Source organism: Hakea prostrata, chromosome 7, assembly GCF_041222555.1.
Source record: "Hakea prostrata isolate BN-2017 chromosome 7, UWA_Hpros_2, whole genome shotgun sequence".
NCBI lineage: Eukaryota > Viridiplantae > Streptophyta > Magnoliopsida > Proteales > Proteaceae > Hakea > Hakea prostrata.
The window spans coordinates 38,116,883-38,139,067 of record NC_142606.1 but is presented as its reverse complement, the minus strand read 5'-3'; the positions used below and the strand labels follow the sequence as shown (position 1 = coordinate 38,139,067).

The window sequence follows — 22,185 nt, the reverse complement described above, 5'->3', positions numbered from 1 at the left end:
CCAACACACATTATATAGTCTTAGGTAGATGTAATCGTCTTCATAGATAATTCTCTCATTTTCTACTGCTTTTTTTTTATGAAAAGAGAATAAAAAGAACAATGAAACTTATGGCCAGTCATTAGTGGGACTCATATCAGGTCCATTTCTAACAAGAAAATGGACTATTCATGTGACATGTGTTCCAAAATCACATCAAATGGTTATAATTCGTTTATAAGTTATATCAATCATTTATTTGATGTGACTTATAAATGATTTTCAACAATTTGATGTGATGTTGGGACACATGGCACACATTTATAAGAAAATGGACTTGATAAATTTCTGGCATTAGTGAAGCTTGTGGCCCATTGGTTGTATAATCTTGGGGGTACATTCTATGTTGACTTTGGAATCACTACAACAACCCAAAATATCAAACACAAATTTAGTATTATTAAATGGTGGAAGCAATGGTTATAAAGCAAGCTCTCGTTGGAGCCCTAAAGCACCAACAAATCCCGATTGATGGGGACAATTTATACCTTTTTCCAACTTCTCAACATAAGGATGACGTTGGAGGCAATCTCTTAGAAGATAAAACATGTACCTTTAAACATCTTGGAAGATGAAGAAGATCTTCAACAAGTTAACCAAGAGTTTCTCTTATTTTTACAATACCTCACTCTTTCATGTGTTAGTCAATATTTTTTTTTGATAACATATAATCTAAATACCTAAAATCAATGTAGCAGAAATGAGAATGATAAGATGGATGAGTGACAAAACTATGAAGGCTAAGATTATAAATTATTATATTAAAGTTAATTTGGGAGTTTCTGCCACAAGTGATAAGCTTCGGAAAATTTATTTGAGGTGGCACCACCATGTTCAACGGAGACCGATAAATGCCCATATATAAAGAGTGATATAATCCAAATTAAATGAACTATGAAAATTTAGGGGTAGACCTAAAATAATCTTTAAGAGAAGTGGTGATAAATGATATGCATAGCTTAAACCCTATATCTAGCATAACCTTAAACATAATTGATTGGAAGGCAATAATCTATGTTGCCGGCCCTATTTAGTTGGGACAAGACTTATTGTTGTTCTTGTTATATGATTTTTTTTTTGACGTATAGGATCTAAACACCCAAATGTTTCAAACTTAAATAAATTCATATTTTCATACATTCTACTTGATTAGCTAGTTTTAAGTTTTCATTTACAAAAGTAACCATTCAAAGTTTCACTTAACAAAACTAGCTAAAACTGAATTTGAGTTTACAAAACTAGCCAAAATAGTGATTTTTAATTTCTTTAACATTTTTAACCCCTAAAATTAATCATACCAATATGAGGGTAAAAATGTCTAAAGAGAATGAAAAATTAGTCTATTTTCCCTTTTGAACAAAATAGTAAATTTCCCTTTTTAGGGGTTAAAAACATCAAAAGAATGAAAAATTACTATTTTGGCTAGTTTTGTAAACTTAAACTTAGTTTTAACTAATTTTGTTAAGTAAAAGATTGAATGGTTATTTTTGTAAATGAAAACCTAAAAATGACTAATCATGTAATTTTTCTTTTTTTGTTTACATTGTATGAATATGAGATATTTTTGCTGATTTTCCATCTGTATCCTTCCCATTTGTTACCTCATTTATTAGGCCTCGCCTTGTGCACATTGGACTCCAACCATAGCCAATAAGAATAATAAATTTCCCCTCGAGTTATAAAATTACACGTGTGCTCTCTGTAATTCCGTTCCTTTCCCGACCGGAGAAGGCTTTTAGGTTCCCCCTTCTTATAAGCACTCCATTTCACTGTTTTAAGCGAAGCGAACAGAGCTCTCCAGCTCTCTCTCTCTCTCTGCCCGTCTTTCTCTCTCTTTCTCCATTCTTCTTCTCTCTGTCTCTGCTTCCCTTTCGTATTCTCTAACTTTCTCGTTTTCTCCATTTTAGCCTCTTAGCGATACTTCATTTTGCTGTCATTCTTGGCTGTTTCAGGTAAGTTTCCTTTGTTTCTACATTTCTTTTCCTCTTCTTGTGCATGCATACATAGCTATAATTGTAGACATACCACCTTTTTCAAGTTTTGGTTCGAATAGGATAACGTTTTTCTTCTTCAGCTTTCGTACATTCTACGATCGGACAGAGCTCATTGAAATATTTCTCAGAGACTCTGAAATTATGTTTTTTCTGTGCTTTATTACGAATTCGTTAAATTTTTTCTCTTTCTTTTAGAAAGATTTCAATCAGTTAGACTTAGGGTTTCAGTTGTTGAATTTTCAGAGCTTTGATGTTGCTTGTTGGCTTTTGTTTTGGAGCCTTATTCTGGTTTTCTTGATTGTTGCTGCTATTATCTTTTCAAATCTGTGCGTGTAGGAGATTGCTGCATGGGTAATTAGAAAGAAATATATATATACACCAATGTTAGCGGTTCTCTATGGATCATAAAAGAATCAGCAAAGTGGTCTAAGGTTAGTGTCCTTCTTTGTCATTAATCCTATATCGGTTCCTCTATTGATTTAACTTGCAGAGGCATCATTGATTTCAATTTCCAATTTTTATTGTTGTCACTATTTCTTTCTTGAGGCGTCCAAATTAGGATCAAACAGGGGTTTCTTCTAATGCTTCTGCCTCGGACTCTGAAACTGTTGTTTGGATCTATGATTCATCAGAACTCATGAATCTGTTTCACTTTTATATGTAGTCGTGTAGAATTATTGTTAGTTTGGCTTTTCTAATGTTCATTTTATGATTGTTCAGGGCTTTGATCTTGGAGCCATTATCTACATTTATTTTATAATTATCGTAGCGTCTATCTTTTATATTTCTCCATTTAGGAGATAGGAGATTTATTGCTCAAGGTGTATTTAGAAGGAAATATTTGTCAATGTTAGCTGTTTCATATGGATCATAAGAACTCCAGCAAAGGGGATGGGACAGAGACAACGCCTCTCCGCACAAGTGATCGGCTTCGAAGGCGACCTAGCATGTATGGTCGAACATACCTCTATTATGGTCCCACCATCATTCGCAAAAAGAGTAAAACCAAGCAACGGACAGCTTCTCAGATTGCTAAGATGTTACGCCCAGGAAATCGGCCAATGCGGGCATCCAACCCCAGTGTATGTGCTTCTGATTTTAGTTCATTGCATGCTCCAATATTTGTTGCTAACAGGTTAAGATGGGAATGTTGTTTGGTATGTAGAATGAAAAATTCATAAGCTTGTTGTCTTATGCCATAAACTAGCACAGATAATGTTTTTCGTTGTATTTTGATGATTGTCAACCTTCCACTGAAAGACAAGGAACTGTGGAAGAGGATCTTACGTGTTAAATGATTGTCTTGTGAATTATCATTGTCATTGTAATATTAGAGAACATCTATCTATCCAGATAAGTAATGTGATTACTGCTTTTCAATATGTTCCAATGAACGTTTGCTTCTTGCATTAAAAAAGAGGTGCTGAGGAAGTGAGGAGATCACTGAGGAGTAGTGTGTTTTGCATGTTAAGCTCATTGATTGTGTATAAAGCTATATGGTTTCTCCATTTTTTTCTGCTTTTCCTTATTTGAATGATTAAATGACTTGTAGGTCATTATTCAGATAGGAAGCTGATCTGCAAGCTCATGGCTACCTCTGTGATACAATTGCAAGGCTAGGCTGATCTTATAAAGATATCTAGCATACTTTTGGATTATTTATGTTTTTGGATTTTATTCTATAAGAAGTGGACAACAACGAAGAAGTTTGAGTTAGAATTGCCTTCACTAATAGAGTCTGATTAGGGACTTTTCCCTTTCTCCGTTATACTTGAACGCTCTCTGAGATACACTGTCGTATTTGTGTAGTTTTTCTACATTGTATGTTGCTGTTGCCCAAGCTCTGTGAATGCTTTCCCTCTCCTTCCCCTCATTGTTTTCTCTTGAGTTGAATCTGTATTCAGTAATGCTTGATCTTCTCTTTAGCCTCCTTCCTTCCTTTCTTCTTCTGCTACTTTGCTCTTTTCTGGAAGATAGTTCCAATAAGTATTTGGGCTATCTATTTTATTTACAATTCCATTTGAACTGGTATTTTGGCTTGAATTCCTCAACCTCGAGCGACATAAACCCTTGAGTTTCAACCACCCGTAAGACCCCCCCTCGTGTGATCAAAACCAACTGCATCAGAAATTGGTTTTCACATAGTGAAAACCTTTGTTTCAAATAGTGAAAACCTTTGTTTCAAATAGTGAAAACCTTTGTTTCAAATAGTGAAAACCTTTGTTTCAAGTACATGTTTTTTAAATTCAACACTTCTAATTTGATTAATTGTTGATTGAGCTTTGGATATATAATTGGATTAGTTACCTTATCCTATTATTTCTCCTTGATTGGGCATCTTGTGAGAGAGTTCCTTGATTGTTCTCGAGTCTGGTTTCTGCTCCCTTTTCTTGTTGAGAGGTAGAAGATGGTGCTTGGTGATGTTTATATAAATGCCACCTTTCCTACTTTCCCAAAAATACTTGTCTTTGTATAACTGTTTCCCCTGTTTCTCCAATGTTGAAGCTCTCTCAATTCAAAGAAGCCCCAAAGCTTATGTTGTGGGTCTGAAAGCCATGGCAGATTGCTCCTTCTCACCGTCTACCAATTTCTTGTACAAGTAATTGGTAGAAGAAGTTCTCCAAGAATATCAGTGGGAAATTATTTTTTTGGCCCACAAATTTAAAGCATAATATTAGAATTGATTAGATTCAATTGAAACACTAAAGAACATTATTAAACTTAAGATTCCCAATAAAGTGGCTTCCTATTAGAAGTCAAAAGAATTTGAAATTGGACTAGGTGAGAAACCATGAGAAACTGCATGCAGTTAGGCCGCATTAAGTATGGCTTCTTAATTTTGGGTTAATCTGATGAAACAGTCGACAAAGAGACTTCTGTCTAAAAATTAAAATTGTTTTGGTTGCATTAATATCATGGTTCAAATCTCCCCGAAATCTTGGTGAATTTCACCAAAATTTCAGTTTCCTAGTGAACTGAGACGAAATGCAGCAATAGAAAAAAAAGTAACATATTTTGGTCCATCAAATTTTGACCTAGATGGACCATATCGACTGTTTCAACCAGGATGGACCATTTTGGTCCATTTTTCTTTTAAGTGCCTGGTTTCAACGAGATCTGCACATTTCACAGATCTCGTCTTGGCACCACCCCTCCGTTTTGTTTTTGCAAATCTCAACCTAATATTCAACTTTTTGGCTTGATGTCTCTACTTTCCTTTGTCAACAAAAATCTACTTTTCTGGATAGTTGGGGGATCAAACTTAGCTTGAAGAATATCAACTATTTTTTATACAGCTTTTCCTGCCTAAGTCAAGTGCATAAGTATCAGGACCTAGAGAATTTGTGGAGTTTTTTTTTTGCAGTTTTACTCGGTGTGAGTTCGGAATTTCCACGTCAGAGTATGCATATTAAATCTTTGATGTGCCTTGTAAGACCTGTGTTACAAAAGAGAAATGAGTCAAATATTTCAACACTTCTATTCTTTGCCTCCCTATAGTTATTATGGAATAAGGGAGTTTCCTTCCTTTTCTTGCCTCTGAAATTCCAAACATCTATTACATCATTAATTTTGAGTTTGTGTAGTAATCCTTTTGGAATCACTACTTTATTATTAGGCCCCTCTCTTATTCCAATCATCTGTTACACACATCTCTCAATCAGTAGGATTTGAATGAGTTCTTTTCATTGATTTTTATGCAAAATACCTCTTCCAGTGTGTTAATTGTGCTTTAATAGGGTGTATGCAAAACCCCAAGTGAAAAATCCACCAAAATAGGGCCGAAATTGGCCAACAAACTTTCTGGCAAAATCACTCGGATGAGGTGGCCGAAATTTCAGCCATATTTCGGTTTTGAGGCTGGCTGAATATGCCTCGAAATCAAGATTTCAAACTTTTGTTTAACTTGAAATATTTCAAGAATAAAAGAATTTTATTTGGTAGTTCAGTTTCTGAGAATTGAATCTGTTTATTTTGTTGGGAATAGGGGAGTTCTGATAGTGGTCGGGTAGAGGTAGTGGTGGTGGTGGTGGTGAGAGTAGTAGAAATAGAAGGTGATGTTTAATGTTCAACATGAAAGTACTACTTTGCCTAAATTAACCATGAGGTCATTAAAGAGCAAGGTTGAAGTCAAATGAAATAGAAATACTGAAACAGCTTCTTATTTATTTCAGGATTTGAACTCCACTTAGTTTTTATTTCACTGAAGTAAGTTGTAAAGATCAGACCAAACAATTTCTGGTATGGAAATCATTCACTAGTTGAAATAGAAATCATACTGAGTCAGGACTTAGAACTCCTCAGTTTATTTTCTGCATTGGCTTGGTTGTGACTTCACACTTTTAATGGGCCATACTTTTGTTTCTTTGGGCTTTTCTACCATTTTGCTCTTAGAGAGTCTTTTACTGCACCTGGAATGTACTGACCTCCTTATGTGAAAAGAGATACGATATTTGGGAATTTGGGAAGAAATAGTCATGTTATTTCTCTTCTTTTACTTCTGACATCAGAACTGTATGGCTACATTTTTCGTCTTTGCCGTTTCAAAATTTTTTAAACTGATGTCAGTTGCATGTATTTTCTTTTTGCGTGTGATTGGGCTGCAATATTTACTGTTGATTATGGAGTCCCTGGGTTTCTTATAGTTGCTTCTGACTTCTTTGCAGTCAGTTGTCACGAACCTTCGTCGATCTACTAGAAAAAGGAAGATGTCTGTAAATCTGGAAGGCTACGACACCGACAGTTCTGATACTGAAGACAATGATCTAATGGTGAGATTTTATACTCTCCCAAGCATGGAATATTTGTGGAGGTTAGTTATTAGCTTGGTTTATGAGGAGCTTGAGGCTCGCGCTACGTTATAATATTATGGATTGATTGCAACTGAAGTTGTTTATTTGTTTCAGAGACCCAAGTACCGTGCTACAAGAAACAAAAATGAGAACAGTGCGAGTCGAGAAGAATTATCAACGCCTTCAAGGCATAAAAAGATCAATAAAAGTAAATCATTTCCTCGTCGCAAAGGATTGCGACCTCGCCGATTGAAGAAAGTCAAAAGAGATCAATCAGATCAAGAATCTGGGGATGGTCATGATAGTTCTGAGGATCAGGTTGGACAAGATGAAACAGAAAATATGAAGGATGTTGAGGAGGATGAGGAGGATGGAGAGGGTGAGGATGAAGGTGATGGTGAGGGTGAAGGTGATGATGGAGAAGAAGATGGTGATGATGAGGAGCAGGATGGAAGGAGACGATATGATCTTCGAAATCGTACTGAAGTTCGTAGGTTATCACCAGAAAAGGAGGGAAAACAAAGGCAGCAATCCCCTCGCAGAGTATTGCACCAAGGAATGGGAACTAAGGGAGATGTAAGGAAGGGTGGTTCAAGAGTTCATAAGCGGCATCGCCTACCGAGGGCTGAAGATTCAGATGATTCACTTCTTGTGGATGAGCTTGACCAAGGTCCTGCTATTCCTTGGGCACGAGGTGGAAGTAGAAATGGGCCACCTTGGCTCTTCAGTGGACTGGACATGCATGGGGCAACAGCATGGGGATTGAATGTTGCTGCATCTGGTTGGGGTCACCAAAGCGATGCTTTTGCTACTCTGACTTCTGGTGTTCAAACTGCTGGGCCAAGTTCTAAGGGAGGGGCTGATATTCAACCTCTTCAAGTTGATGACAGTGTAAGTTTTGATGACATTGGTGGACTGTCAGAATACATTGATGCTTTGAAGGAAATGGTATTCTTTCCCTTGCTGTACCCAGATTTCTTTGCAAGCTATCACATCACTCCTCCAAGGGGAGTCTTGTTGTGTGGTCCCCCTGGCACGGGAAAAACTCTGATCGCAAGAGCATTAGCATGTGCTGCATCAAAGGCTGGTCAGAAGGTCAGCTTTTACATGCGTAAAGGTGCAGATGTTCTTAGTAAATGGGTTGGTGAGGCTGAAAGGCAACTGAAATTACTTTTTGAAGAAGCTCAGAGGAACCAGCCATCCATCATTTTCTTTGATGAAATTGATGGCCTTGCACCTGTTAGGTCAAGTAAGCAAGAGCAAATACACAACTCAATTGTATCAACTCTGCTTGCTTTGATGGATGGTCTTGATTCCCGTGGACAAGTTGTTTTAATTGGAGCAACCAATAGAATTGATGCCATTGATGGAGCCCTGCGTCGTCCTGGTCGGTTTGATCGTGAATTCAATTTTCCATTGCCTGGTTGTGAGGCACGTGCTCAGATTTTGGACATTCATACACGTAAATGGAAGCAACCACCATCGAAGGAGCTAAAGATGGAGCTAGCAGCTAGTTGTGTAGGTTTTTGTGGGGCTGATCTAAAGGCCCTGTGCACAGAAGCTGCCATTCGTGCCTTCCGTGAGAAATATCCTCAAGTTTATACTAGTGATGACAAGTTTTTGATAGATGTTGATTCAGTTAGGGTTGAAAAATACCATTTCTTAGAAGCCATGTCAACGATTACTCCTGCTGCTCATAGAGGCTCAATTGTACACTCGAGGCCATTGTCTTTAGTTGTTGCGCCATGTTTACTAAGACATCTCCAGAAAGTCATGGATCACATATCTGAAATTTTTCCAACACTTACAGCTTCGTCAGATATGAGCAAACTTTCTATATTTTCCTATGGTTCTGCGCTTCCTCTTGTCTACAGGCCTAGACTTCTAATATGTGGCGATGAAAGCATGGGCTTGGTAATAATCTTTGAGTCTTCTGGTATTTCAAAAACTATTGCTTACAGTGCATATTGTGATCTTAATTTACTTATTCCTAACAGGATCATGTTGGACCTGCTGTTTTACATGAACTGGAGAAGTTCCCTGTTCATTCACTTGGACTCCCATCTCTTCTTTCTGATCCCAGTGCAAAGACGCCGGAGGAGGCCTTGGTACATATATTTAGTGAAGCGAGGAGAACAACACCATCTATTCTTTATTTACCTCAGTTCCACCTTTGGTGGGAAAATGTTAGTAGATACTTGACCTACTGTTTCATTTATAATTGGTGCAAACAATAGTTTGTGTAGGACAGGGTTTTGAAAATTCTTCAGTTGTATCATTCTCAAATTTTTTATTGGCTGAAATTCCAGGCACATGAGCAGCTTAGAGCAGTCCTTGTGACCCTTTTGGAGGAATTGCCATCAGACTTTCCCATATTGTTGCTTGGAACGTGCTCACATCCACTTGCAGAAATGGAGGGGAATCCTTGTGCAGTATTTTCTCATCGTAATGTGTATGCTCTATCAAATTTAGTGACATCCATTAATGTGAAATATGAGTGCACTTCTTCCTCTTTCATTTTGATTGGAAACAAATGGAACAATGTTGTGGAAAATGGGAAGATGGAGAGACTTTTGAGAAGGAACCAAATTATGCTTCCTGAAACCCCACTAATATTGTTTACCAACCTACACCAACTCCAGATGTAGATGTGAGGAAGTACCCTCTGCACTTCGAAACTGCGCTCCAAACAAGAATCCCAACCCCCACTCCAGACCATCAATGATGTGGATTGTTTTGGATGAATTGTCTGACAGTTGGATTGCTCTGGTTTCTTTTGGACTTACACTGATATGACATTTTTTGAGCGTCTTGCTTTTGAATTTGGATTGCCTATTATTGATGTTTAAAGCATTTCATACTATCTATTTACATACTTATCACACCCGACTAACAATAAAAAAAAACACTACGTGCATGACATTGCCACTTGCCCTTCAGAACACGATCACCGCTTCCAAGAACCAAAGAGGAGCCAAATAAACCGTAAAAAACGAAGAGGGGGGGGGGAGGCAAGAACAAGACTAACGAACTGGAGAGCTTAAAACTTTCTTGGAGGATGAGATTAGACAGTTATTTAGCTAATTTCCTAGTTAGAGGGTCTTATAGTATATAGGCCCTTTCCCAATCACATAGTTCGTAGGCTTATGTTTAGACCAGACAGCCCTTTTGAATTTGTGTGGTTGTTATTAAGCTTTCCTTGATGGAAAGTATTTTGTCCTGTGTTCTGCCATTCACCCTTCCACCTTTTTCTTTGGTTGGTTAAGGAAATTTCTTATTTCTGTATGTGTCTTTGTGTAGCTTCCTGGTTATTTGTTCATTTGATCTTGGCTTACCTGGTCCCCGGGGGGGGGGTTACTGTTTGGAATCCTTAGTATGCATCTTTGCTTTTCAGTGGGGAAGTAGGAGAATGTTAAATGTGAGGTAGAAAAGATGAAAGATGTATATATGTTTAACAAATCAGCACCCCTTAAACTATGGCTTGAGACAGCCATGGAGAGGAAAAAAGCTATAAAAAGAGAAGGATGGTTGACAAGGAAAACTAATGTGCTAGCCCTCTATTTTACACGACCAATGGTCTGTTCCATACGATCAGGTTAATAGCTTTCCAACCCATAGATGGCAACATACATCAATCGCCAATAAAACAAAGCTTTTACAAGTCTAATTTGTGATGTAGGATGGGACCCTGTAATCTCAGTTTCTTCTGTTGAGCCATTGGGATTTCAACCCTTTCTCACGGGTACTAGGTAGATACCACTTTATGTAGAGCTAGCTAGCAAGATGTAGGAAATGGGCAAGACGATTTTATCAAGCATGATTAGTTTCTAGGCCACAGATTTCCTTTGACATTATTTTTGGTAGAACTGTGTCTAAATTGTGCCATCTTTTGGCTATTTGGAAAAATGGTTTGGGCCTACTCTGCTGTAGTTGGGAAACTAGAAGGCTGGCCGAAACCTTTCAATTTGTTATCCATTTTCTGTTTTCTATCTGAATTATCTGACTCTAAGTCTATTTGTCTCACAGTCCTGTTTCTATTTTCTATTATGTTTGAGGTAGGTTGAATTAGGCTATACTCCTGCAGTCTAATACAAAAGCAGGAAAGGCACCAGGACCAGATGAGATTCTAATAGAAGAATGGAAAGACTTTAGAGTTTGTGGGGTTTATTTGTTAGCCTATTTGTTTAACAGAATTATGATCGCAAAAACAACGCTGGATGAGTGGAGAGAAGCATTTTAGTCTTGATCTACAAAAATAAGGGTGATACTCAAGACTATAATAACCATAGAAGCATAAAGCTTATAAGTACAGTATGGAACTGTGGGAGAAAGTTACTGAAGTAGGTTAAAAGAAGAAAAACTCATATCATGGTGAATTAGCTTGACTTTATGCCTAGGAGATCCACAACAGAAACTATCTGTTTATGAGATCCACAGCAGAAACTATCTGTTTATTAAGGAGACTTATGGAAAGACATAGAGGTGGAAAGATGGACCTCAAGTTGGTCTCCATATACATAGAAAAAGCCCAAGATCGAGTCCTTGGAGATTTAATCTTGCATCTTGTAATGAAGAGAGGAGTGTCAAGTAGCTATATATATGTACTTGAATGTATGTATCAGGGAGTGGTGAGTCCTGGGAGATCTGTGGAACGTCAGGGTAAACATTCCCAATTACAATTGGGTTACTTGAGGGAGATCAGCTTTAAGCTCTTATTAGTTGCACTTATTATGGATGTCCTATCCAAGAGAATTCAGGACGAGGTCACATTATGATGGATATTACAAAAGTCTATAATCTTTCCCAATGATATGTTTTTGGATGATACAAAAGTAGGGATAACAACAAGTTGAAAACAAGAAACTTACAATAGTAGAACAGAGACAGAATGATGAGTAGTTTGTCACATTATGATGGATATTAACATGGTGTGAATTGAGGACCAGAGTGACTATAATAGATATATGGTGTCAATCGTAGATAAAGAATGTGACACAGAAGCAATGTTCCATGGAGAATTAAAATGGGATGGTTGAAGTGAAGATGTGCATCTGGAGTGTTGTATTCCTTTAATGTTAGAGGAAAGTTCTGTAGAGTTATTTTAAATTGGCTATAATGAATGGGGCTGAATGTTGGCTGTTTCCCTTAGTCTGAAGTTGTGTAGTCCTTATTTTTTCTACTTCTTTCAGGTCATGGAGGGGTTTGATTTATTTTATTTTTGTGTTCTGTCTTGGGCAATTTGAGGAGTCAGTTCTAGAGTTGGGAAGTTGTTGCCTGGCTGCATTTCTTGCATTTTGTTTGCTGGTGTCCCTGTTGTCACCTTGGCAATTCCTTGTTGGTGTCGTCTTAGCTTTTTGCCCCTTCGAATGCCTCGATCTGCCTAGATGCTGTGACACCATGATGTTATTACTTTCTGTCTTGGTTCAGTTCTGTGTTTTGCTTTGCTTGTTGATACTTCGCTATTCTTTGACATGGGACCACCACAATGTTAAGATTCTTGGCATGTATTTGTAATGAGATTTTTATCCTGTCCATTTTTGACAAGGAAATGGACCATCCATTTCCTTTTGGATGAATGACACATGTTCATGGGTCACATCAAAGGGTTGGGATTAGATTTAAAAGATAACATTTTTTATTTTAATTTAATCTTAACCCTTTGATGCGACTTATAGACACATGTCATTCATCCATAAGGAAATGAATGACCCATTTCCTTGTCATAAACGGACAGGGTAAAATTCCATTTGTGACACTTTATTTAAAGACTCAAAATGGTACCTAATAGCAAAATTGATTTTTTTTAATATAATTTTTAATTTCAATGGTTTAATCTGTCTATCTAGTTAAAGAAAATAGCAACAAATCAAATGGTCAGATTGCTAAAACTCAAAAGTGAGTTGCCTATTTTCAGGTTACGGAATACCTACTGAAAGTTTCAGGCCAATGCAGGGCAGTTATAGTACTGCTAGGAGAAGGCAATTGAGTAGGCTGTTCAGTAAAGATCAGATAGCAGAGTTAATGCTTGTAATACCACAGGGTGTAAGTTAGGAAACTAAAGTCAAGGGTGGGGGGATCTTGGTCTGGATTCAGATATTTAATCATAACAAAGTTGTGTTGAATCTCATGATTTTTAAATTACATTTTGAGATCCTGAATCCTGATATGAATGGTATATGTAAATATTATGTGCTTTGATTGGATTGGCTAGTAATCTGATCCATTGATGGCCGTATCTGTAGCATTTTTTGCTACCAGTAGAATACGAAAGGGTTGGTAGTCCTTGATGTTGTGCTATTCTTGAGCCTAGTAAGGCTACGGTTTCACTACCTATTGTTTGTGCATTATATGGTGAGGAGGGAGACATTGTAGTAGGATCAGCAGAAGCATGTGGTATAAGTCTCTCAATACATGAAGCAACATAATCTTTGTGGTCCATTATCAATGTGGAACCAAATAATTTACATATGAACTTTATTGTCATTCATTATCCAGTTCAAAAATAATATATACATAAACAGGAACACAGGACCTATTCTATGAATGTTGGAACTTGGTTGGATTCTTTCCTTTCATGTGCATGTGAAAAATGTTCTTTCTGGAGCTAGCAACTTCATAATGTTTAAGTTGCTGAAATCCTTTCTCTATCTTTTATTTGCTGATATTTTGTGAATGCATTGTTCTCCTTCTTCTTGTTTATGTTTTATTTATTTTTGTGCTGAATTTTGTCTTGGATAAATTCCATGAGAACAGTCAGGATTGGAGTTTGTCTCTTAACGTACTTACTGTGGGCAGGTATCAAGTGGACAAGCCAGGTGTACAAGATAGGGTGATGTTCTTTGACCGTTTGATCCAAGCTGTCCTCTCCATCTCTTCTGAAGGGTCAACAGACAAATCAAAGGAGCCGGCATCCCTTCCTGATCTCCCAAAGGCACCAAAGGCCACAACTGGTCCAAAGCCATCAGAGATAAAAGCCAAGGCCGAAGCTGAGGAGCATGCCCTCCGTCGACTGCGAATGTGTCTTCGAGATGTCTGCAATCGGTTAGATTACATTTCCCATGCTTCAGTCTCTTCTACTAAATTAATCAATTGATCGTCAAAAATAGTATATTATGTATTTTTTTTTGGTTTCTCCTATCTTTTCATTTTCGAACATAGTGTTTACACAATTTGAGTAATGAGTGCTAACCTTCTCCATTAAGATATGTATGTTGAACTTCTATTTGGGGTTCATCACCTATCAAAGTGGTCAGGATTCTGATTGAGGATTTCTAGACTTAAGCTAGAATGGAGATTACATTGTTGAATCTTGAGTGGGATTAGACATGGCAATCAGACCAGGATATATTCTTATATGTTGATTGAAGGAGGCAGTGATGCAGATTCATCGCAAATTGGTGATGTAGGTCCGGCAGTAAGTTGGGTAAATTGGCCAACTTACCTAGAGATCAGTTTAGGTTTGATAGATATGGATGTTGGGCCTTTTTTCAGCAAGTTGATGTGGTCATGGGCCAATACTATGGGCCCACAAGTTTAATGTTTAGGCCAAGTATTAGGTTTTTATTTTAGTTTAATTGGTCTAGTTATGTAAAGTCTGCCCAACTTGAGTTTTAAGGGCAGATTCTTTTTTATTTTTTATTTTGGTTTATGTTATGTCTGATTCCTAGTCTAGGTTATGATAAGGAGTCAGTTTCAAGTTAGTTGTAAGGGTCCTATTGAATTTGGATTAGCATATTGAGTACAATGGGAAAAGTCAGTATCTAAGTCTTAATTTCATCAGGACTTCATATGTACGGCTATAAATGAAGCCCTGGGTATGAAACAGATCACAGATTTGAGAATACAATTAATAAAGATTATGTTGCTACTTAAGAGTAAGGTGTTAGTAGAGTTTCTCATCAATGGTAATGGACCTCCATGTGATCGAGTAAGCAAGTGGGATTTTCTATTTGACCAACACAAATCTTTGTTAAAATTTGGATTCACCAAAAAATTAATTATTTTAGGTTTATTTATTGAGCTAAATTTGTTTTGTTATTTTAGCATTCACGTTTGGGTTTTAACTGAGGATTTGGGTTACTTAGGTGTGAAGTCTTTTAATCTTTTTTATTTTTATTTTTTATATTGTAATCCCCTTTTAATACTCATGTAATCATTCTTATCGGGGATGGAATAGGTAGATGAATTGAAGTTTTGAGCTTGTATGTGCATTCGCCCTATTCTCCTCCCCCTTCCCCCTCTCTCCTAATAACTTCTTTTCTTCCCTTGTCTTCTCTGTTGTGTCCCCTTGACAATTCATCTTAGCATTGTAAGATATCATGGATAATCTTGGCCCGTGTGCAGTTCAGTTGTTGCTTAGTATAGTTTACTTTTCTTCCTTGTTGCTTAGTTGACAAGTAATCTCCCTAGAATAGTTTCTTTGTTAGTAATTTGGGAGATCCTATGTAGTCTATGCAATTTTTACTTTTTTAATTTTGCTGTAATTCAGTTTAAGAAACTTCTCCTAAACTGAGATTAGTTTCTAAGTTATAAATAAAGCCTCATAGGGGAGAATCTCATACATGCGAGGTCTCTCCCTCTTTCTCCCTTTCACCTTCTTCTTCTTCTTCTATTTCTCCCTGCCGTTCTGACCTCCTCAATTGCAGGAATTGGTACATGGTATCAAAGCAAATTTTCTGATCCTTGTCTTGGTTTTGAAAACTGCAGTTCTAAATTATAAATAAAGCCTCATAGTGGAGAGTCACATACATGCGAGCTTTCTCCCTCTTCTCTTCTTCTCTTTCTCTCTGCTGTTCTGACCTCCTCAATTGCAGGAATTGCTACATGGTATCAAAGCAATTTTTCTGATCCCATCTTGGTTTCTGAAACTGCAGTTCTGAGAGGTTCTCTTCTTCTTTTCCCTTCTGCTTCTACTACCTGCTACCTGATTACTAATCATACCATTATGTTATGAAGGACCATCCTTCTCTTAGTCTGATTAGTGCTGCTATTGCCTACAATGGAGTATAATGGGACCAGATGAAACTGTACTCATCTGTTTTGGCCAGCCAGTGGAGTATATTGATCAGGGGTTATTTCACTCCTAGAAGGGCCATTTGATTCAAAGAATTATTACGGCCGGCTATTTTTCTCTTCTGTTTCTGAACGCATTGATTCTTCAGTTGAGGTAACAACCTTTACTTCCTGATTTAGTGAAAGCTAGATATGCTTGCTGTCCTGGTTCTCTCCTAGTACTGCTTCTGCGTGAATGATGCACCATCCATGTGCTTCACAAGCTGCACTACTACTACTGTCACTGTCCTTGTGTTTGACAAGCCGTACTACTGTTTGTACCTGTTTATTGAAGTCTACTGCTTTTACTCTATTTTCAGCTGCTGACTACCCTTAGTTGAGACACAGGGCTGAAACAAAACCCCCAACTGACATTCTACAAGTCCATATTACTACTAGACAGCTGAATGTTGTTTCCAACTTTTTATTATGGGCCCAAGCTGTTGAAGCTTATATACATGCCAAGGGTAGACTGAAATATATTAAGGAAGATCCTCCAAAACCTGACCTTAAGGACCCTAAGTCTGTTGCTGCCCATGATGAGTGGATGCGAGAAAATTCCACTGTTAAGATTTGGCTGTGGAATAGTGCTGAGCCCTTTATTGCTGCAAATGTAATGTTCCATACTTTGGCTATGGGATGATCTTAATGAAAGTTACTCCTAAGTATCTCTTGTACTGATGAATTGTATGAAAAAATTTCTTAATTTTCTCAAGGAGATAAATCTCTTCATGACTACTCCAGTACTTAGAAAGGTTACCTCGAGGAACTACAAGTATATTAGCCCATCACTGTTGATCTTGAAAAATTGAAAGAGAAACAGGCTGAATTTTATGCTGTGACATTCTTTGCTGGAGTTCAGCCTGTTAAAGGCCAACTACTTACTGGAGAGAAGGTACCTTCCTTGAATAAAGTCTTCTTTTGTTTGAGTTGGCTGGTTTCCAACTGCTCTAAGGCCTTTTTTTCCTGCTCAACGAAGGAGAATTCTGCATTTTTTGACCGACTGTGAAAAGCCCTTCACGGAGGGTTGTGGACAGACCGGAGGATGTGGTCGTCGTAGTGTTGGGTGTGGGGGACAGCAACTGATGTGAACATTGTGACCCCCCTGGCCAAGCCATAAAGTCATTCCCAAGGCCCACACATGCAAGCTGGCCGAACCCTCTAGGAGTGGTATTTTGGTCATTTTAGCCCTAATTTAGTGGCTGGTTTTTTAAATCTTTTATTTTCTAAAGAGTTTCAGTCAGTTAAGAAGTTCAGTTTGAGTTGTGTTTGAATTGGTTTCTGTTAAGTTATGGATAAGATCAGACTCTTTTCCATAAAGGGTTCCTATTGTTTAGGAGGGTTCTTATCTTTTAGGAGTTTTCTTCTGATTAGATTTTGTTTTGAGTTAGTTATTGAGTCTTCGGTTATTTTAAACTCTAGCACTTGGGCCATTGGAGTTTTAATTAGAATAGAATTTAGGCATGTGCTTATTAGAGTTTGAGATAATTAAAGTTTTAATTTTCAGCATGTCTTTTTTAGATTCCAATTCAAGAGTCCAGATTATGTGTTTGAGATCCTAGTTTGCTGAGGAATCACACTTAGTGTTAGAGTCTTTTGGTAGGCTATAAATAAGGGGTCCGGATCCTCAACCCGTCGGGTGCTCCCTGACGGCTTTACCACCAAAAATTACAGGGGGGCCCAGGGGTTGGTGATGGGAGTTTTTTTATTTTTTATACTTTTTACCTGTGGGGCCCACCGATTTTGTGGTGGTAAAACCGTCAGGGAGCACTCTGTGCTCCCCTGACAGGGTGATGATCCGGATTCATAAATAAGCCTATTGTTCATTGTAATTGCTAAAGTCTGATTATTGAACAAAAATTATTGAGTTCGAGGACCGCGGTTCCTGTAGAGGGGCCTCGGCGGATTTAGTAAAAGTTCTTCAATATTCAACATCAATCCCAACCTCGAGCATCTACAAGCATTCAAGCACTCTTCTTCAACTGAACGTCTGTCTTCCTTGTATTTTTGCCTTCTCTTCTTCCCTGCTGTTCTGGCCTCGTCAACTGCAGGAACTGCTATGACCCCCATTAAGATCCATACTGGCTGCTTGTTATCTCATAAACCTGATTTCTTTTGTTCAGAACTAGTCTCCATTTTTATCGTTTCTTTGTTATTTTTGTTGCCTTGTGCATTTGGGTATGTATGGTTGTTTTTATTTTGCAGTTTCAAGCTGGAATTTTTCTCGATGAACAAAATGTCTTTCATGGGCATACCAGAACCCAAAAAGCATATTAGTTTTATGACCCCTATTGTATAGAGGCACTTAGCGCTGATGCTTCCTCTTTAAAGGTAATCCATTCTTTTCATTTTGTTCTATCCCTTCTAAGTGGTGGTCTGCTATTGAGTCTCCTCCTATTGCTACCTGGTTCCTTCTTCTGACGCTGAGTCCTCCGTCCTCACCCCAATTCAAACACATCAATGGTGGGGAAAATTGTTCAGCATAATTAGGCTACTTGTACACCTTCTGTTCCTATGCCTTTCATACGGTCTACTCCCTCTACTTGCGCTTTAAGGTCCTTGTCCTCAGATGACTTATCAGTTGCCCTTTGCTTAGGTTCTCAGCTGTTTTCTTTGAAATACAAGTTATGTATCCCAGTATAATATTTCTTTATCTCTTTTTCCTTTGTCTTTTCATAGCTATGCTTTTTCTTTGTCTACCTACATTATTCCTAAACATCATAATGAAACCTTGTTACTAGCTGGAAAGCAGTCGTGGTTGCTGAAATGGATGCTCTTGTAACTCGTTAGAGATGGACTTCAATTGATTGAATTCCTAATAATGACTTGGTGAAGTGTTGCTTGTCTTCAATATTAAGTACCATCTCGAAGGCTTTGTAGAATGGCTGGAGGCTCATTTGGTTGCCAAAGGACATACATAGACCTATGGGGTTGATTATTTTGAGACTTTCTTTTCTGTTGGGAGATCAAATTCCGTTCATTTACTTATTTCTCTTGCTGTCGAGTTTGATTGGCCTTTATTTTAGTTTGCTGTTAAGAATGCCTTCTTGTATGCTGTTTTGCATGATGAGGTGTATATGGGACAAAAGTGCAGGGTATATTGCTTAAGGTGACTAGGTGAGCGTGTTAGTTGTGTTTGCTATGGCCTGTGATCATCTAGGGCCTGGTTGATATACTTTGTGGACCTGTAAATGGATTGGATTTGGCTTGGGTACACCACTATCCGTATCCAAATCCGATAAGCAAAATCGTTATCTGACTCGGATCCGATATCCGGCGGAAATTTACCGAAGGTATCCAAATTCGGATCTGGAATTTTGTCGGATATTCGATAATAATCCAATTTAATAAACTATCCTATTACTGATTGCTGATTGTCATTTTTTATTTTCGATTCCTGATTTCCAATTTCCTTTTGCTGATTATTGGTTTCCGAATCCGATTATGAGCCTTTTTAGGGAAAAGATCGTTTAATCTAATAGGTTTTCCATGGTTTGGCCAGTTGGCTATGGATAATTGATGGGTATATTCTCACAAATTATTTTTTCATAGTTTAAGAAATTCACATAAATACACCCCGAATCAATAATCCTATTACAAAACCAGCATAGTTTATGAAATCCAAAGCAATCTAACACTATATCATCCATAAGAATCATGACTAACTGTTACAAACCAGCCACTGTTTAATAAACCAATCCATTACAATCACAATATCATCCATGAGGACCATAAACCTGTTACATTCAATGGAAGTTTAAAGAAGAGGATAGGAATTCAAAAATTAAGCACCAAAAAAAAAGGGAAAAAAAAAGAGAGAAGAAAAACTAGAAGATTAGGAAAAGAATAAAAGTTCTGTCACATACTTGGAATGGATGGAAGGATCAGAGCAGATAAGGAACAAGTACATGAGCCAAGCAACCTACCTACTCCTTAACTGCAATCCCAACAGTTATTAGTAGCATCTCACCATAATTTTTTGCGTCTCACAATAGTTTCTGAATCTTAAACAAATAAATAAATTCCTAAACAATAAATAAATCAAATATAAAGATTAGACAATTTGAAGTGGATACAAGAGAACTAGAAAAGGAAGCACAACATTCTAAAGGTGTTTTTAAAATAGGTTAGAGTTTTTAAAATAGTGAAACAATTAGAAAACAAAATAAATAAATAAAAGAGGAATTCCCAAACAAGGAAGCACAAAATTCTAAAGATTATAGTTTTGGGGAAGTTCATTTCGCTTAGCCAAACATGCTAGCCTTTGGTATGAGTTCCACCTGCTTATGGAAACAAAAAAGAAATAAAACTAGCAATATGTAACTTGCATTGAGATTTAAATATATCTGTATCTAAAAAAAGTAATATTACCTAAGAATGAAGCTTGAAATCAACAAACTCATAATAACAAATTACCTCAGTGCCTATAGCCAATGATTTGAAAATTCAGAATTGATTCTGAAACGTGATGAGTCGGAGTGCTTCACATTAGTTTCATTATAAGTGCATTTAAAAAAAAAAATGAAAAACCAACATCTAGATAAGTACTACAGTTATTGGATTGGTTAATAGGATCAAGAAAAAGAAGATCATTACAAGCTATTTCAGGATTCTCACCCCCACCTAGATAACATAAATTCCTTGTAGAAAAGCTATTGATCTGACTATATATATTTCCAAAAAATGGCACATTGATACAGTTCATGTCCCTGATTCTGAATCATCCAATTCCAAATTTAACAATAAAGCTACTTAACCAAAAATCCATATAGTTGGCAGGGTCCCAGTTTAGAGACTAACTAGTTCGGAAAAAAGAAAATTACTTCATACATAATGATACCTGCAAATTTGAAGCAATTGATCAGCCAGATTTAGTCCGAGAAAATAAGCCTAGAGCAGACATGACAATAATGAAAGAATAATGGGTCTGGAGGACTTAAGGTCAAAGTAGCTGCTGCTTGGGGATTCTGTTGGATTCTATTAGGAGTCTAATAAGAGTTTGTATAGGAGTTAAATTAGAGTTTGCATTCATGTAAACTTCTATTCCTTGTAATAGTCTACTTTCCACTTAATTATAAATAGAGGGCTTGAGATCATGGATCAATAAGCCATTCACCACAATCGTTTCTTTCAACATGGCATCAGAGCCTAAGTTCGATTAGGATCTTCTTCTATTTTTTTCTTTCTTCAAACCCATAAACCCATAGCAGATTATCTTTTTTCACCAAAACCCTTCGCAGTTTTTTCTTGTTCTTCTACTACCTAATTCTGCAACCATCGCAGAAATCAATTCTTCAAACCATAATTCTGCAACCATCGTTTGGCAGAATTTTTTTCCCTTTTCAAACCCATTGCACCGCTGCACTATCGTTCAGTTCCACCTCGAAGATCAGAAAAAAAAAAAAAAAAGGAAAAAGGAAAGAAGAAGAGAAGAAGAACCACACTTCCTGCTGCTTCTCGCGACAAGAATTCCTGTTGGTGCTATTCTTGAATTCCTCCTGTTGCTGCTTTTTGCGATAAGAATCATAGACTAGAATCGGTTACCGCTGCTTCTTCTGCAACTTCTGCTGCCGCTTTCTTTCGCAACTCCGCTTCGCTGCCCATTGCAGCTCTCTGCTATTGTCGCTTCTATCGCCGGAGCTTCTGCAACTTCCGCTGAAAGAGACTCCTGAAGAGTGAAGACTACTGCTGTATTTATGTTTTCTGTTTCGATCAGCCCAACCAAAATAAAAAGAAAAACAAAAAACGTAAATACTATGTTTGAGGGTTAGATTTGTAAATTTGCAAACTTTCAGGACTTGTTTGTGATTTTCCATAGAATCAGAATCAGAAAAAAAAAATGGTATTCTTTATAAGTAGTTTTTGAATTCTATCATTTGTTTGGGTGGTTTGGCTATTGTATTCTGCGACATTTCAGTTTCTTCGAAAGGTTGAAGACTGAAGAACTGCAGATAATTTTGTCAACATGACAACTATTGACGGTATAGCCTCGACCACTGCTTCCTCTACTACCCATACCAACTCCTACCTTGCTATATCAGGTAAAACTTTTACAAGCTTTCAAGCTTCTTCAGTTTCTACTCCTTGGATCATTGATACAGGAGCCACAGATCATATGACAGGTTTATCCTCTTCTTTCTTACAATATTCTCCAACTTCTGGAAAGGATAAAGTTCGAATCGCTGATGGCTCATATTCTTCTATTGCTGGAAAAGGAACCATTCAGCATTCTCCATCACTTTCTTTGTCTAAAGTTTTACATGTTCCCTCTTTCTCTAGTAACTTGCTCTCTATCAGTAGTCTTACACATG

The 22,185-nt window shown here is 37.4% G+C and overlaps 1 protein-coding gene across 3 annotated transcripts in view; it reads left to right on the top strand.

Annotated features, from left to right (window-relative positions):
- The first annotated feature begins 1,753 nt into the window (after positions 1-1,753).
- Positions 1,754-22,185, top strand: part of LOC149011051 (cell division cycle protein 48-related / CDC48-like protein) — a 32,283-nt gene continuing 11,851 nt past the window's right edge. The window contains exons 1-8 of one of the 3 annotated variants that reach the window (XM_089164440.1): positions 1,754-1,991; positions 2,370-2,464; positions 2,888-3,115; positions 6,698-6,802; positions 6,938-8,737; positions 8,821-9,009; positions 9,133-9,275; positions 13,619-13,864. In XM_089164440.1, the coding sequence (XP_089020566.1) occupies positions 2,897-3,115; positions 6,698-6,802; positions 6,938-8,737; positions 8,821-9,009; positions 9,133-9,275; positions 13,619-13,864 (2,702 nt within the window). In that variant the 5' untranslated portion in view covers positions 1,754-1,991; positions 2,370-2,464; positions 2,888-2,896. Of the gene's footprint in view, positions 1,992-2,369; positions 2,465-2,830; positions 3,116-6,697; positions 6,803-6,937; positions 8,738-8,820; positions 9,010-9,132; positions 9,276-13,618; positions 13,865-22,185 lie in introns of all 3 variants that reach the window. The other 2 variants (XM_089164438.1, XM_089164439.1) reach the window with 2 other exon arrangements.